Source organism: Apodemus sylvaticus, chromosome 3, assembly GCF_947179515.1.
Source record: "Apodemus sylvaticus chromosome 3, mApoSyl1.1, whole genome shotgun sequence".
Taxonomy (NCBI): Eukaryota; Metazoa; Chordata; class Mammalia; order Rodentia; family Muridae; genus Apodemus; species Apodemus sylvaticus.
In genome coordinates, this window is record NC_067474.1 from 159714987 (window position 1) to 159733304 (window position 18318).

At 39.3% G+C, this 18318-nt stretch overlaps 2 protein-coding genes across 4 annotated transcripts in view; one reads left to right on the top strand and one right to left on the bottom strand.

Annotated features, from left to right (window-relative positions):
• The window catches only part of LOC127681614 (zinc finger protein 665-like), a 233961-nt gene that overhangs the window by 70122 nt on the left and 145521 nt on the right, over positions 1–18318 (bottom strand). The window lies entirely within an intron of this gene.
• The window catches only part of LOC127681600 (oocyte zinc finger protein XlCOF6-like), a 1434619-nt gene that overhangs the window by 13836 nt on the left and 1402465 nt on the right, over positions 1–18318 (top strand). Inside the window, exons 3-4 of one of the 2 annotated variants that reach the window (XM_052178049.1) lie at positions 13237–13324; positions 15214–15286. In XM_052178049.1, the coding sequence (XP_052034009.1) occupies positions 13293–13324; positions 15214–15286 (105 nt within the window). In that variant the 5' untranslated portion in view covers positions 13237–13292. The remainder of the gene's footprint in view (positions 1–13236; positions 13325–15213; positions 15287–18318) is intronic. The other variant, XM_052178000.1, reaches the window with a different exon arrangement.

The window sequence follows — 18318 nt, forward strand, 5'->3', positions numbered from 1 at the left end:
TCATTTTGAGTAATCTTAAATGTAGTGTTATCAGTTTCTCATTATAGCCAGTGCAGTCACCAATGATTTGATTGCAATATTTAGATCTGAATTTCTAGAATAACTGTTGCTCATTGAAAATAGTTTTTTTTTGTTTTTTGTTTTTTTTTTAACCCAGACTGAAAGCAGTCAGCCTCCAATATCGGTGTGACACGGGGCCACTTATACACGTAGCAAATGTCAATAGTGGATTTCCCACCTAGGGCTTTCGATATTGGATTTTAGGCAGATTCCCAGTGTAACTTACGTATTTTTTTTCCTGTGGAGCTGGTCTCAGCTTGAACCAGAAAAAATTGTTACCCACAGATAGTCTTCCCACTATGATAGCAGTGGCCATGCCTTGCCTAGCATATTGAGATTGTTGTAAACCAGACGCAAGTCTGGTATGACTATTGATAACTCTGCCCCTGCCCCAGATTGCAAATCAGTTTTGACACTATGAATGCTACTCACCAGGGAGTCCAGGTGTTTGATGACAGAGTGAATGATCTGATGTGAGTTGGTTTCTTGAAAAGGTGAACTAGCTTTCTGAGTCACATATTCTCTCCACTCTACATGTTTTTCTGTCCATGAATTTTGTTCTCACTGATGCACTGTGTAGAATTAGGCCTAATTAGAGTGGGAAAATCACTGTTGACCTTTTCTGACTGTATGCTTTAGATTTGTGTCTTTATATCTTTCTTATTCTTTTCTTACATTCTTGAGAGCATTTATACTGAACAATCTCTAATTTTTACCACAGAGCTGTAAAAGTACCTTTTATTCTCATAATGTAATATGTTGTTACCCAAGAAGATTACTGCCTTTGTTAAGCTAGGTCTAGTTTTGGAAGACTCTAGCCTCCCTACAATCTTATCTAAACCTCTGAGATTTGCTGCTGAATAAGCTCCCCCTTTCTTGTTCCTTCTCAACTCTTCACTGCCTGGTTCAACTTAGCTGTTCAGGCTCAAACTCCTCTCCCAGCTGAGCTATTTAATCTGGTTCTTCTCTAAGACACTGAGTTGCTCTGCTTGGCCTCAGTCTTTTCTAATCTTCTGCCTCTGGCTCTTTCTCTTGCTCATTTTGTCTTTACCTGTGCCTAGCATGTTCTCTCTTCCCTTTAAAACACTTCCAGTAAAACTGTTTCCTTCTCCCTCTCTGTTGCTCTACCCTGTCAACTCTACTGTACTGCTGTCCATGAACTCTCCTGTATTCCTCTACTATTCTCTTCTTTCTGTACTGTCTTTCTCTCCATTAAGTACATTGTCTTTCCTCTCTTTCCTCATGAGAGTTGAGCATATCCTATTTTGTCAAATCTTTCTCTGATTTGTCACCTTTTTTGGCACCCAGCTGTATATCACTTTCAAACATGGGTGCTTCCTTCTACATACTCTTCAACCTTCATTATTTGGGTTTGAAGTGACTATTAAGGGCTTGCCTGTATTCCAATCAGAGTGATTGTATGTGTGTTGTTGGGTAGAACCACACGCTAAGTAGAAACAGGTTCAAATATCCCAAAGTAATTTTTCTTTCACTGAGTCTATATCTTTGAGTCTTATGTTGATTAGTTTTGAGTGTTGGAACTATCTTGCATTCTTGATGTAAATTCCTTCCATTTACATATAATTTAGTGACAATATCTGTGTTTGTATATATTCTGGCAAATGCTCTGTAATTTCCATTGCATATATTTGTGTCTGCTTACCAGCTTAGGGTGTAGAGGTAAACCAACTTTGTATGACGTCTCTGTAGTGTTCCTGTTCTTTGCGCTTTATTCAATACTCTCCTTTTGGCATGAGTATGAGGTTTGCCTAAGGAAATGAGAATTCCATGATAATGTGTCCCGTCCTCAGACACTGTTAGAGGAATCTCTTCCAGCTTCAGTGTGAGCACATCCTTGATGTGTGTCCTACTTGTGTAATGTAGGAGGTTGACTTTTTTCACTTATTTCTGGGACTGATCTTGTCTTTTTCGGTTGTAATGGATATGTGTATAACTCTCTTAGAGTATTCCACAATTGTGTCATTGTCATACATTGCAGTGCCCCCCTTTTTAGCTCTAGCTCTCATACATATACAAACATTCTTTTGGTTTAAATAAGCTGAACAATATTTTGTCAGGACTTTAGTGTCTTCAGAGAAACAAGTCTCTTATATTGAACCATTGTATTCTCTTTGAATGTCTATTCATTAATTTCTACATGATCTGATTAATGTCTTTCTCTGTACTATTGGAGAATGACTCATTTTCATGCTTGTAATACCCTATGTACAATATGTGAAATATGTGAAAAAGCCTTTCACATCTAGTGTCTCACTGACAAATTTCTCAGTGTGTCTTTACTGCCCCACTTATGTGCAAGTGTCTTTCTTCACTGTGATGGCGCTAACCCGGATACTCTAAGAAAGTATCCTTTATGCTCTATGAATTCTGTCCCAATGTTTATTGATTTATGTCTCCACAACAGCTAATTAAGAATGAAAAATGGCTCTGCAGTTCAGGGCCCTTCTTACCATATTCAGGTTCAGTTTCCTGTAACTGCCTGGGACTCTTTTCTTCCTTCCAGAACTCTTTTTCCAGAATTTCTGTTAAGGCTGTCTGGGTGCTATAGCTTCTGCCTTTCTGAAGTCTACAGGCTACCTGCAGGCAAAGATAATGTTCCATATAAAGTTAAACTAAATAAATGTTATTTAGAAATTATAAATGATCTGGAAGTATTGCATAGGACACAAGAAACAGCATAGGAAAGAGCATGAGAGGAAATGTGAAGGCTGAATATGTTAGAGGAAGGCTGACCCTTCATATGAACATTTTATCAATTAGGAATGATCACTATGTATGATAAAAATGTTTTGTATCCATGGAGCCCAGAGCTGGAGACTATTATCTTTTCATTGTAATGTGAGAAAAGAAGATTTATCATTGATGATGTATTTAGGCATGAACTCGTATGAGGAGGCACCCTAATTGTGAAGGAATTTATAATACAGGATAATGCTGTTATCCAGCATTATCCATGCTCCTCAACCAAGAAATCTACTATGGAGGGAATGTGAATTGTATCAGATTCCACCATTTTCTTAATGTAAAGTATAACCATGGGACCCAGATCTTAATACTCATCACTGATCACTCAGATGTGATGTAGAAAGAACATGTTCCCCTTTCTAAATAGTTCACAGTCATTAAACAAGACTCATTCATTAGTAAAATTAATTGGATTATATGTTACATGTTCAGATATGGCTGAGATTTGAAGAACATTTGTTGTTCTTGCACAGGACCAGGATTGGGTGTTTAGCACCACACCATGTTCCATAACCACCTATACTTCCAGTTTGTGCGAGTCTGACCTCCTATTCTGATGTCCATTGATACAAAGAATGCAACTGAGGCACATACATACACATGTGAGAGACCCAAGCTCAATATTTTTAGACCCCTCGCTAGCCTAGCACAGAATAACTTGTTTTTCCACTCTCAGCTTGAGAAACCATTGACACATCTAATGAGTGCCCCAGGAACTAGCTCACCACATTCTTAACACACCTAGTGACTCACCCAATGTTTAATCACACATTGCTCCAAGAATGTTTGCTCAAGCTAATCTGTAACCTTCCATTAAGACAGGAACTTTTGCCTACTCCTTGTGGTTTTTCCTTTATATACCTCCAGCTGCAATTACTCAGGGTTGATCTCCTCTGACCCCAGTGCACTGGTTCCCCGTCACCCCAATAAACCTTGCTTGCGTCAAGAAAGGTCTCCTGTGAATTTCTTGGGTGTCGCCTTATCCTGAGACTTCAGTGAGGGTCTCCCAAAATTGGGGGTCTTTCACATGCAGGAAGAACATTTACAAATAAAACTAAACAAAATAAAATAAAAATGAACAAATTGAATCTTAAAATTGTGTAAATACAGTTTAGAAGAATAGTGTGACATGCTTCTGCGTATGTGTGGGAAGGTCTTTGCTCAAGGCTTAGGGAATAGAAGAATTTTTTATCTTCTTCAGTTAAGAGCCCATGTATTAGCTAACAATGGATCTGCTTTTTGGAAGTTTGTAGAGAAAGCAGGAAGAAGGCAGATCTAAGAGAGGATATAATCACAGGAAAGAGTTTAAAGGGATGCTCTTTGTTTCTGTAAGATCCTGAACATTAATCTCTCAGTAGCTAGATTCTCCTAAACTTCCAGCATGATCAGTCTGTATTAATGTAACCTACAATGGTTTAGCAATCACATGATGTTTTAGACAGATTTTTATGAGCTGAGTTGTATCATTCTACCTTTTAAATATGTTCAGATAAGTTTCAATTGATAAAGGATCTCACTCAAAGTTTTGCATGCATGTAAAGCAGAGACAAGTCCATCCTGAAGGAAGAGTAAGTTAGAAAGCAACACTTTGCTTCAGAACAGTGTACATTAGAGAATGGCTGTAAGTAGATATGAAGACAAGTTTATCATATTGAAGATATTTTCCATGTAAATGGCACCATTGCAGTGTAAGACCCCCAAAAACTGAGGGTGCCCCAACACCCCACACCTCGGAAGGCGACACCCAAATCACTCGTGAGAAATGGTCTGGATGCAATAGCATGAAGATTTCTTTATTCCAGAATTCTCGGTTCCACAGCCATACACCGCGCAGGGGTAGAGGACTGAGGAGCCTGTGCAACTGAAGTCAGGGGTATTTAAAGGGGCAAAAGCACAAGACAAGGGTTGGAGGACACAATTCACAAGGCTAGTGGTGGAGGACAAAACATGCATGGAATGGGGAAAGACAGAATGAGGAAGTAAGGAAGGTTAGAGTTTATCTGGAGCAAACGACCTTGGGGCTTTGTATAGTTAAACATTGGAACTAGAACCGGGTGGGCTATCTTTCTCAAGCTGAAAGCAGAAAAACAATTTACTCTGTGCTGGGCTAGTTGTTTAGAGGCCTAAAAACATTGAGTTGGGGGTCCCTCAGCAGGATGTGTTTTTCTGCAACAAAGTACAATACACTTGGGAAATACAAGCACTGTTTCTGCAGGTCGAATGAAATAAGATAGATTCTAAGTTATGTTCTAACACCTAGAAATACTGACAAGAGTTTTCAGACAGGCTTTAAGTATTCCAATCCCTACCTCTGTGTTTAGTTCAGTAGTTTTTCTACAAATGTCTTTCAACATCTGTAGTGTTTTGTTCATTAGCACTTAAAAAAGTTAAGATAATAAAGCACTATGTATTCTATCTCCAGAGATTTTTTTGCCTGTTAAGTATCTTCTTTTGATGAGATCTTTCTATTATCACTTGTCCTGTAGGATTATGTGATATTCCTGGAACATATTTTATGTTATAATATGTAAAAATTTGCTTCATTTTATCAGAGTTTTATGCTGGACCATTGTCTGTTTTCATTTGTATGGGTATTCCCTTAAGGCCAAGACTTCTAAGTAGTGTGTAATTACAGAATCAGCATTTGCCCATTTTAATCCTGAATATGTGTTTATAGTATGATGCACATATTTCACTTTACCAAACTCTGTAAAGTGGAAAACATCCATTTGCCAAATATCATTTCTTTGGTTACCCTTAGGGTTAGTTCCTGTAGGTAATGGAGTTTGGTTATATAATGAGTAGGTAGGGCATTGTCTCACATTTTCCTTGCCTTGTTGCCAAGTGATAGAGAATTCTTTCTCTAAATCTTTGCTGCTAACATGGTGATTTTTATGAAATTCCAAACCCTGTAGTACACTTCCTTTCAAGAGCTGGTCAATTTCATTATTACCTTGTGCCAGAGGACCTGGCAAACCTATCAGGAATCTTATGTGTGTTCTATGTAGTGGGTGACTCCTATTAGTGATTGTTGTTGTAGCTGTAGTGAAGTCAATTCAGAATCATTCTGAATAAGTTCAGCAGTCTCTATTTGTAAAGCAATACCTTCTGTATTTTGTGAGTCAATCATTATATTAAGAGACTCTTGAGCCTGGTGGTGGTGGTGCACACTTTAATCTCAGCACTTGGGAGCTAAGAGTTATTTATTACTATGGTTGGTGTTTGTTTGAATTTGTAATCTGGTAGAAGGAGGAGCCTGACAGGCAGCATGCACATTGTGGGAGCTGATGTAACTGTTCTCCTAGGCGTGGAAAACTTGAAGTATAAGAAAAGTAAGCAGTGGCACGGCCACACACACATGTGTGCCTGTGGGAATTGGCTCCCAAGTCCACACGACCAGTGGGAGAGGCCCACAGGAGAAGGTAGCAGCTGCTATGAGAGAAACAGCAAGGTATAGAGGAGCTGAGCTGGGCGTGGGCTGCGGTCCGGCTGCGGTTGGCAACAGCAGGAGAAATCTGCGCCATGACCTGCCCGTAGGAACAACAGCGGCACCGACAGAAGTGGCGCAACTCTGAGAGTGGTGGAGGTTGTGCCTGCAGGAATTGGGCATCCAATGGTATATCCTAAATGAATATACCATTGTGGGCACTGATTGATAAACAGTGATGTTTATAAACATTTGTTGTCTTGATCACTTGCAGCCAGTTACCTAATCCTTTTTAAAACTGTTAAGATTTCTGTACACTATCCCATTCCTTCCCCATGTGACTATTCCCTCAAAGTTCTATAAAAACTGCAAAGCTCTTTCTTTCTTTTTTTTTTGTTTTTGTTTTGTTTTTTTGTTTTTTGGATTTGCTTTTTTCAAGACAGAGTTTCTCTGTATAGTCCTGGCTGTCCTGGAACTCACTCTGTAGACCAGGCTGGCCTTGAACTCAGAAATCCGCCTGCCTCTGCCTCCCAGAGTGCTGGGATTACAGGCATGTGCCACCACCGCCTGGTGCAAAGCTCTTTCTTACTGCCAGCCAGGATTATATAAATAGGCATCAGAGAGATACATACAAAGTACACAGATAGACACATACACAGAGACAAAGGGAGACACAGGGAGAGATACACAAGACAGCCTTCCAACTTCAGTCACATTAAAACTCTTGCAAGAGCAACAGGATCTAAGGCACAGGGAACATGAAGTATAGAATTCAAAGTAGGACTCACATTTAGTTAAATGCCTCTGAAGGAATGGTGTTTATTTCTTTTTCCTTTTTTTTTTTTTTCCAGTTTTTCGAAACAGGGTTTGTCTGTGTAGCCCTTGTTGTCCTGGAACTCACTCCATAGACCAGGGTGGCCTTGAACATCCACCTGCCTCTGCCTCCCAAGTGCTGTGATTAAAGACATGCATCACCACTGCCCAGTGGTGTTTATTTCTTAACTCAACTCAGATACATTTTTAATCACCAATGTGTTTAATCTATTTACATATGCAGAATCAACTAGCTTGTGAGATCATTTTTTTTGTGTAAACATAATTTGGGGAAGAATAAAACTCACCACACACACACACACACACACACACACAAACCAAGAAGCCCTGCCCTCTGAAAGGTGTCCATGAGCTCAGAAATCTGTACTTTAAAGACAGACCCCTCCCCCCACCATGTCTGGCCTTGTGTTTCTGAGCTCTCACCTTGATGCTGAAATGAAATCTATTTTATCCTGTCACAATCAACAGTTACTGAACCCTAAGTCTCCTGAAAATTCTGGAACTTTTACTTATGAAAAGAGTTGATTTCCTAGCTAGAATCTCTAAAGAGACTTGGGTAATTCTGGAGTGTCCTTTCCAGAGCATATGCATATGTGCATGTGTATATATAGTCTATTATAGAGAACAACCACATAACCATCTGCAAAAATGACTAAATAGTACAGTCTGTATTGTAGTTCTATTTCTAGTTTTCTATCTTTCTTTTCTTTCTTCTTTTTTTTTTTTTTTTAGAAAAATGTAAGCAGTGCACTCAGCAGTCAGTTGATGTTAATATTGAATTAGTTTTGAGACTCTGAAATAGCAGATGCCCATTGAAAACAAAGTTTCTTTTAGGCACACTGCAATCAGCATCAGGATGTAGCAAAGGCCATTCATACATGAAGCACATTTAAGTAGTGGATTCCCTCCTAGAGCCTGTGACCTCCCTGTTGTATTTTAGCCAGATTCTCGGTTGAATCTATCTATTTCATTTCCGCAGGGGGTGGCCTCAGCTTGAACAAGAAAGTTTTCTGTTACCACAGATAGTGTTGCCTCTATGATACCAGTGGCAATGCCTTTCCTGGCAGATTGAGATTGTAGATCACAGGATGCAAATCTGGGTCTAGCCTTGGATAACTCTGCCTCCTGCCCCAGACTGCAGAGCAGTTTTGACACTGTGAATGTTACCACCAGAGTCCATCCACTATATTTGTTGACACAGTGAATGATCTGAGCTGAGTTGTTTTTCTCCAGAAGCTGCACTTGCTTTCTGAATCTCATATGCTGTCCAGTCTAAATGATATTTAGTCCTAGGTATAAGGTATATATCACATCTCCCTCAAGGCTACTGTTTGTATTAACTGAGAAACAATGACCTAGAGAGGTAGACTCTGAGATAAATTTAATAATCTGGCACTTTTCTTCCCCCCTCCCCCCCCAGACAGTGTTTCTCTGTGTAGCACTGGCTGCCCTGGAACTCACTCTGTAGACCAGGCTGGCCTCGAACTCAGAAATCCGCCTGCCTCTGCCTCCCAAATGCTGGGATTACAGGTGTCCACCACCCCGCCCCGCCTGGGAATCTGGTACTTTCAGGTGTGGTCTGGCATTACTTCTACCTCAGGTCACCAAGCTACTTGCTACATCAATTTCCTCACTTCTGGTCACAAAAGTGTGCTCTTCTCTTCCATGGAAGAGAAAACCCTGTGGATTTATTTAAGTGCCTGTTTACAGCAGTGCTTATCTTTGACCCCAAGTATTTTTTGCCCTCTACAGATATGATACAGTTTATGGATGTTTGTAGTTCTTAGGATATTAATGTTGTATTAATGTAAATTGATACACAGTGAAACAATGTTTTGTAGAATATAAATTCTGTTGTTCATATATACAAAGTTTGATTATATTTCTTGACTCTATAGACATAAAATATTCAAGTACTGTTGATATAATCTCAGCATTCAGAACATTGGGGCAGGTGTATTCCTCTTCATTTGAGGCCAGACTAGTTTATATCAAAGGGGCATTACAACCTGTGGGCCTGAATTTCCTCTTGTGTCCTGTATTGTCTCTACACAAGGGTTGAGGTGAATTTCCTAAACATATATGCAGGCGTGTCTAGGTATTTTCAAGTTTTGATTGCTATAATGAGAGAGAATTAATGCTAGCAGGCTCTTGATATTGTCATTTCTATGGCCCATCACCCGCCTTACACTTGTAAACACTTGTCCTTTCATACCTGCTGAGATACTTGATTGAATTAGAAATTTTTCATTATAAAGCACCATTGTATGGCTGTAAATATTTAACATTAACCAAGCAAATTTATACTCTCCTTTGATTTAAAGCTGAGGTATATGTAGTCTTTAATGTAAATGCAGCATTCAGAACTGTGCCTTCATAGGCTTAGTTATTAACGTTACACCTTAGGTTTGAATGAAGTCAGGATTGCATATTTTAATTAATTTTATGGATGCCAGAATATTTTTTCTGACATAGCATCATAGTCTTAGCTGTAATTTGTATACCAGGAGAGTATCTTTGCAAAAAGTCTTTTTTTTTTTTTTTTTTTTTTGGTTTTTCGAGACAGGGTTTCTCTGTGTAGTCCTGGCTGTCCTGGAGCTCACTCTGTAGACCAGGCTGGCCTCGAACTCAGAAATCCGCCTGCCTCTGCCTCCCAAGTGCTGGGATTACAGGAGTGCGCCACCACGCCCGGCTGCAAAAAGTCTTAATAAATCTCCTCGAATTCAAATTCACTCATGCTTTCTCAACTCCCCGTTCTTCCATTTGCCATTTCAGTTCCCTTTCTCCTGGGAAGTGAATAGGTATCCTGAGAGAGCTTTGTAGATATTTGTCATATGGGAGACCAGTGCAGATTTGATTGAATTAGAAAATTTTCATTATAAAGGCTGTAAATATTGACATTAATCAAGCAAAATTTTACTCTCCATTAATTTAAAACTGAGGTATATGCAGTCTTGGATGTAAATACAGCATTCAGAAATGTGACTTCATATGCTTAGTTATTAATGTTACACCTTAGGTTTGAATGAAGTCAGGACTGCAACAAGGTATGGCTAAGGAGAAGATATATTGTAGCTTCTGTTTACACTGAGTGTCACCAGAGAAAGCCTAGCTCCAACACGTGGGCAACCTTTATAAAATTTAACATCATGACCAAGACATGGTCTTTGTTTACATGCTACAGACAGTTATATAGGTCATTCCAGTTTCCTCTGAGACTTTATTATTTTCCAAACACATGCAACCCGCAGCATTCCAAGACAAGGTAACTTTTTTGGGCTGGTGGTTATTAAAGTTAATTTTTGGCTTTTCAGTCTGAGGGAGGAAGCAGTCAGAATATCTATCTGGTTGGGTACAGACTGAACCAAGTCTTGAAATGGGGAGGGTCATTGAGGGTAAGCAAGGAGGGTGGAGGGGCCGGCCAAGAGAGGAACCAAGAGCCAAGACAATGCTGAGTCTACAAAGTCTACATTGACATGTTAATAGGCACCCCGGTTAGGCATTCCTCTTGAATTTCTTTGAAACCTTCTGAGGATTAGCCCAGCATCCTGTGAGAGCATGATATCAGGCCAAGATGTTTTTATTGTTATAAAACTAAGTATAGATTAAGACAAAATTAGACAGCTCCTTTGAAATAATTATGATTGCTCATTCACTTAAGAAAAATGTGTCCTGGGCTCATGAAAAGCACTCTGCCCATGCACATTCATGGTTTATTGAGTTCTGCAATGTAGACTTTTTGCAGGTGTGGGAATGCATTGACCCTGTACCAAGGGCGTTATTTTAAAAACCTCTTGTTAGAGAAGTTGAACAGTCTGGATTCTGTGCATTGTAATTTGCTTTTTTCTTTTACATTCTTCCTTGCTTCTCTTCTGAGTGGATGGGAAAAAGACTCTGGATTTGTGTTAGTTATGTGACTGACACTCACATCTCTAGGGTAATCTGAAATCCTCAGATAAAAAGAAACATTTTCATGATACCTTCTCTTTCCTTCATGTATATCCTTTTTCCTAGTGTCAGCATCTTTCATCTTTGTCTCATGAAACATTCCAGATTCTTTTTGATCAATATTTTCCCATTTTCTGGTCTCTATATGCTCCAATAAAACCGCACAACTATAAATCAAAGGTAAGAGCCCTGAATGGAAAGGGTAAGGAGTCTCAAGGATCCAGGTGTGTTAGAAGGATTGAACTAAGGGTCGGGTGTGTCTCACCTGTCAGTAGAAAGAGAACATGAATTTGGTTATGTGAGATTCTATTTCATCTATGATCTTGGAAAATTTCACTGAAAATATTATTAGATGTGATGAGGATTTCCCATGGTAGGCAGTGGAGTCACCAGTCAGTTGATATCAACATTTGATTAGTTTTGAGTCTTTGAATTAGCAGCTGCCCATTGAAAACAAAATTTCTTTTAGCCAGACTGAAATCAGGATCAGGCAATGGGTGTGACAAGGGCAATTTTTCATGAAGCAAGTATCAGTAGTGTTTTCCCTCCTAGGGCTTGTGACCTTCCTTATTGGATTTTAGCCAGATTCTCAGTTTAATCTGTATTTTTCCCCCCTGAGGAGCTAGCTGGGCTCATCTAGAACAAGAAAAAAATCTTTTGTTACCCACAGAGCATCTTGCCACCATGTTACTAGTGGCCATGCCTTACCTGGAATATTATGATTGTAGCACACCAGATACAGAACTGGGTATGGCCTTTAATAACTCTGCCTCCTGCCCCAGTTTGCATAGCAGTTTTTGCCACTGTGAATGCTACCACCATAGACTCCATCCAGGCTATTTGTTGACAGTGAATGATCTGATCTGAGTTGTTTTTCTCCAGAACATGCAGTTGCTTTCTGAATCACATATTCTGTCCAGTCTAAATGATATTTGGTCCTTCAGTTGTGTTCTCACTGATGCACTGTGTTGAATTATTCCTGATTAGAGTAGAAGAATTACTGTTGATCTTTTCTCTACTGTTTGGTTGAGTCTCTTTTCCTTAGTATTCTGAGGTCTGTTTCTTCTCTTACATTCTAGAAAGCTTTTATACTGAGCAGTGTTAGGTTTTCCACAGGGCTGTAAAGTAACTTTTATTTTCCTAATGTAATTATCGTCTGGGAGGCTTACTGCCTCTGTCCATTTATCTAGGCCTAGGCCTGAAAGACTCAGCCTCTAAACAATCTATCTTATCTAGACCTAGAGTGTTTTCTGACTATGAAATTCCCTGCTGAATAAGCTCTCCCTTTTTTGTTCATTCTCAACTCTTAACTTGCTGGTTCTTCTTAGCTGTTCCAGCTCAAACTCCTCTCCCAGCTGACTCTTTCAATCTGGTTCTTCTCTGAGACATTGAAATGCTCTGCTTGGCCTTAAATTAAGTGTGCTAATCTTATATGTACTAATTCTATTCTGTACTAATATAAATCTGTTATGTACTAATTCTCTGTACATATTAGTGACAACAGATTGGAACTTATGTTGACATTTTTTGGTTTTAGAGTACTATATTTTGTATGCAAGCAGTTTAAAGTTTGATTTTCCTCTGATAAATTGATGTTGATACAATCATTACAATGATTGCTTTTAAAATTTTAAGATAGGAAAGAAATCTATAGAAAGTGTTATGTTACACAATGTAACGGTTATCGTTGGAAATTTTACATGTCATAGGTTAGCCATTATTTACCAACTTTCAAGAATATAATCTTGTTTAAGAAGGTGAAATATTAATAATAGGTACACAGTCACAATGTAACATTAAAATATGCACTGAGCCCCTTTTTACAAAGGCTGAAATCAGCAAGGCGCTAACTTGCTTAAATGTGAATTACTAACTTCTAAAACTGTAATTTGATTCACATGTTTTCAGATTGAGTTGAGTTGTTTCTTATTACAATATTTGTGTGCAAAAGTGTATATTTTTCAGTTCACATTCATGTTTTTAAAATCTTATTAATGCTTGAAAAATTTAAAGATTGTTTATCTTACTGGATGTAAATTTTTATTAAAGAATTGCACTTATGAAAAAGCAAAAAAGAAAAAAATTTCTGGGCCTTCTATTTCTCTTGCTCATTGTGTTTTTAACTGTGACTGTGATGTTATCTTTTCAGTGTGACAATATAAAATCTCTGAGTAAAGATTTTCAATATTTTCCGTTTTCAGGTCTCTATGTGCTCCAACAAATGTGCATAACTATAAATCAAAACTAAGAGCCCTGAATGGAAAAGGCCAAGGAGTCTCAAGGATCCAGGTGTGTTAGAAGGATTGAATAGGGGGTGGGGTGGGGCTCACCTGTCTGTAGAAAGAGGACATGTATTTGGCTTTTGGAGATTCTAATTCATCTGTGATCCTGGAAAATTTCACTGAGAATATTATTAGATGTGATGAAGATTTCCCATGGTAGGCAGTGCAGTCAACAGTCAGTTGATGTCAGTATGTGATTAGTTTTGAGGCTCTGAATTAGCAGCTGCCTATTGAAAGCAAAGTTTCTTTTAGCTGGACTGAAATTAGCTTTAGGGGATGGATGTGACAAGGGTCATTTACACATGAAACAAATATCAATAGTGTTTTCCCTCCTCTAGGCCCTGTGACCTTCCTCATTGGATTTTAGCCACATTCTCAGATTAGTCTATGTTTTTTCCGCTCCCCTGAGGAGCTGGGCTCATCTAGAACCAGAAAATCTTCTGTTAACCACAGAGCGTCTCACCACTATGATACTAGTGGCCATGCCTTACCTGGCAGATTGAGATGGTAGATCACAGGATGCAAATCTGGGTCTGGCCATGGATAACTCTGTCCCCTGCCCCAGTCTGCATAGCAGTTTTTGACCCTTTAAATGCTACCACCAGAGAGTCCATCCATGATATTTGTTGACAGAGTGAATGACCTGAGCTGAGTTGTTCTTCTCCAGAAGTTGCACTTGCTTTCTGAATCATGTATTCTTTCCAGTCTAAATGTTATATAGTCCTTGTATTGTGTTCTCAGTGATGCAGTGTGCTGAATTAAAAGGATAGAAAATAATACAGGCTAACTCTAATGACCCCAAGAAGTTAGAAATTTAAAATGCTATCTCACTTTGTTAGAAACTAGGTAAAAGGTCACATTCCAGAGCCCGCCCTTTGTTTAGACCTAGCAGAAAGGCCTTGAATAGGTGATCCTGGCCCCACTAGGTAACTGGAAATGGGCTAAGCTTATCTTGCTTCTGTAAACTGCTTATGCCATTATCCCTATGCAGGAGTACATGCTGCATTCAAGAAAATAGAAAACTAATTGGTCCTATGAGCTTGGGCTCCGATAATTTAAACTGATTGGTCTAAAAGTGGTACAAATCAATTGGCTTGCATTTCGCGGGCTCTCCATACTAAGAAATGATTGGTTTGTGATTCTCGGGCTTTGTCGTAAACTTATAAAAGCTGTCCCAATTTGGCACTTGTGACCCACAGTTCTCTAGCCCTGCGCGGGTGTACGGCTGTGGAACCCAGAATTCTGAAATAAAGAAATCCTTATGTTATTGCATCGAAACCGTTTCTCGAGAGTGATTTGGGTGTCGTCTTTCTGGGCGAGGGGTGCTGGGGCTCCCTCGGTTTTTTGGGGTCTTACAGGTTTAGTCCTGATTAGAGTGGAATAATTACTGTTGATCTGTTCTCTACAGTTTGGTTTAGATTTGAGTCCCTTTCTCTTAGTATTCTGAGGTATGCTTTTTTTCTTCTTACATTCTAAAAAGCTTTTATACTGAGCACTCTCAGATTTTTCTACTGAGCTATAAAAGTAACTTGTATTCTCCAATTCTACTTGTCGTCTGGGAGGCCTATTTACTTAGGCCTAGTCCTGGAAGCTTCTAGACTCTAAACAATTTTACCTAGACTTAGAGTGCTTTCAGCTTCTGAAATTTCCTGCTGAATAAACTTCTACTTTCTCTGTTTTTGTTCAGTGCAGGCTGATGTTAGAGAGAGGACTCAGATTATACTCATATTCCTTTCCACACTAAATTGTCACTCCATGCTCTCAAGTCTATAGAAATGTTGACAAGATTCCTGGCATCATTTTACTTTTAATGTATTTTTATGTGCTTTAGCATTGTCTATAATGGGGTTGTATTAATTTCATCTTTGTGCTTTTCAAACCCTGTGAAATTTCAAGAAGAGTCCCAATATTTGAAACTTGGAGAAGAACAACAAAAGGAATGAGTGCTTCTCTGGTAAACACTCCACAGGTCAGTGTGCTGTCTACATTTGTTTTAGAATTCTCTTTATCAGTCAAACCATTCAAAAGCTTTATTATCTACATGTGGTAATGTTATTTAAAGGGCTTATTTTCTAAGATCTTCATTTTCTTCTGACATAAAGAAAATTTAATGTTTAAGACTTTTACAACACCATGCTATTTTCACGGGATTTTCTACTGTTAGGCCATTCAATTTCCATGGACTGAAGATTGCAGGTTTCAAAGAGAATCTATTGTAAATGATTCTCAAAAACTCTATCGATAGCTAATTTGTACATTGGATGGAGTTCTTATATTACTGTGGAAGGAAAGTCTCATTTGTCACAGAAGTTGCTTTTCAAAGGTTGTTAGGGTTCCAGACAAAAGCTTGTGATTGTGGGTATTGAAATGTGTGGACACTGATGTCGTGTGCAATGTATGGAAGAGAACAATTTGTAGAAGGATAAAATTATAAGAGCCTCACTGTCTTCAATCCTAATCGCAAATATATTAGATCACTAGAGGAACAGATGATGGCAGAAAGAGGAAAGAGTGTCTCTCTTTTGCCATAACAGTTCTGTGTTTGTGAGCAGATGCAGATTGCAGTATTCTTTTTTTTTTATTTTACAAATTGTTTGTCTTTTTTTTTTTTTTTACCCGTCAGATTTCATTCCTCCATACTCCCTATCCACCATCTGAGTGCTCCCCATTCCATTCCTTCTCCCACACTCCCCACCCCGACCCTCCACCCAACCAGACCTCTAAACTCCCTGGTGCCTCTAGTCTTTTGAGGATTAGGTTCCTCTTCTCTGATTGAACCCAGCCACAGCCCTCCTCTTCTGTATGTGTTGGGGGCCTCATATCAGCTTGTTTATGCTGCTTTGTTGGTCCAGTGTTTGAGAGATCTCAGGGGTCCAGCTTAATTGAGACTGCTGGTCCTCCTACAGGATTGTCCTCCCACTTAGATTCTTCCAACATTTCCCTGATTTAACCAAAGTGGTCAGCAGCTTCTGTCCATTGGTTAGGTTCAAATACCTGCATCTGACTCTTTCAGCTGCTCGTTGGGTCTTGTGGAGGGCAGTCATGCTAGGTCCCTTTTTGTGAGCACTCCGTAGCCTCAGTAATAGTGTCAGACCTTGGGACATCCCCTTGAACTGGATCCCACTTTGGGCCTGTTGCTGGACCTTCTTTTTCTCAGACTCCATTTCCATCCCTGCTGTTCTCTCAGACAGGAACAAATATGGGTCAGAGTTTTGACTGTGGGATGGCAACCTCCTCCCTCACTGGATACCCTGTATTCCTGATGGAGGTGGGCTCTATAAGTTCCTTCTCCCTACTGTCATGCATTTCATCTAAGGTTCCTCCCTTTGAGTCCTGAGTGTCCTTCACCTCCCAGGTCTCTGCATTCTGGAAGGTCCCTTTAGCCCCCTACCTCCTGAGGTTGCCTGTTTCCATTCTTTATGCTGGCGCTCAGGGATTCAGCCCATTTTCCTCACCCAATACCTGATCAGGATCCCTTCTTCCTTGAGTGAGGTAACCCAGACTCAAAAGGTGAATCATGGTATGCACTCACTAATAAGTGGATATTAACCTAGAAAACTGGAATACCCAAAACATAATCCACACATCAAATGAGGTACAAGAAGAAAGGTGGAGTGGCCCCTGGTTCTGGAAAGACTCAGTGAAGCAGTATTCGGCAAAACCATAACGGGGAAGTGGGAAGGGGTGGGTGGGAGGACAGGGGAAGAGAAGGGGGCTTACGGGACTTTCGGGGAGTGGGGGGCTAGAAAAGGGGAAATCATTTGAAATGTAAATAAATTATATCAATAAAAAAATTAAAAAAAAAAAAACAAAAGAAACAAAAAAACAAAAAAAGGATCCCTTCTTCCCCTCCCCCCCCAGCCTCCCCATCCTCTTTACCTCCCAGATCCATCCCTTCCTACTTTGATTGCTTTCTTCTCTCTCCTAAGTGGGACTGAGGAGTCCTCATTTTAGCCCATCAGCTTTGTGACCTTTTCAATTCTATGGACTGTATTTTTTGGGGGGAGTGGGGGGGGAGGGGGGAATTGCATGCGACACAGTGATCATGGGTGTGTTTACACCTGAAACCTGTTTGTGTCAAGAGAGATACTTACTGCCCAGTGAGGTGCTCAATTAGTTCTCAATTTAGAAATGACTATTTCTCTTTGTTTTTTGGTATATAAGTTTATTTCTGGATCTTCCATTCTATTCCATTGTCCTACCTGCCTGTCTCTTTAACAGTACCATGTGGTTTTTATTACTATTGCTTTGTAGGAGAGCTTGAGGTCAGGGATGGTGATTCCCACCAAAATTCTCATTATATTGAGAATAGTTTTTGCCATCCTGGAATTTTTGTTATTCCAGATCAATTTGGAAATTGCTCTATCTCTATGAAGAATTGAGTCAGAATTTTGATGGATATTGCATTGAATCTATAGATTGATTTTGGTAAGATGTCCATTTTTCCTCTATTAATCCCGCCAATCTTGAGAATGGGAGATCTTTCCATCTTATGAGGACTTCTTCTTTTATCTTTTCAGTGAAAGAGTGGACAGCCTTGACTAGTCCCTGATTTTAATTGGAGTGCTTCAAGTTTCTCTCCATTTAATTTGAAGTTGGCTATTGGTTTGTTGTATATTGCTTTTATTATGTTTCATTATGGGCATTGAATTTCTGATCTTTCCAAGATTTATAACAAGTAGGGATTTTGTCAAAGGCTTTTTAAGCAGCTAATGAGATGATCATTTGGTATTTTCTTTGAGTTTGTTGATACAGTGTATTATGTTGATGGATTTCTGTATATTGACCCATCCCTGCATCCCTGAGATGAAGCCTTCTTGATCATGATGAACGATCATTTTGATGTGGTCCTGGTTTTTGTTTGCTAGTATTGTTATTCAGTACTTTTGCATTGATATTCATAAGGGACATTTGTCTTTCTTTGTTGGGTAGCTGAGTGGTTTAGGTATCAGTGTAACTGTGGCTTCATAGAATGAATTAGGTAGTGTTCCTTCTGATTCT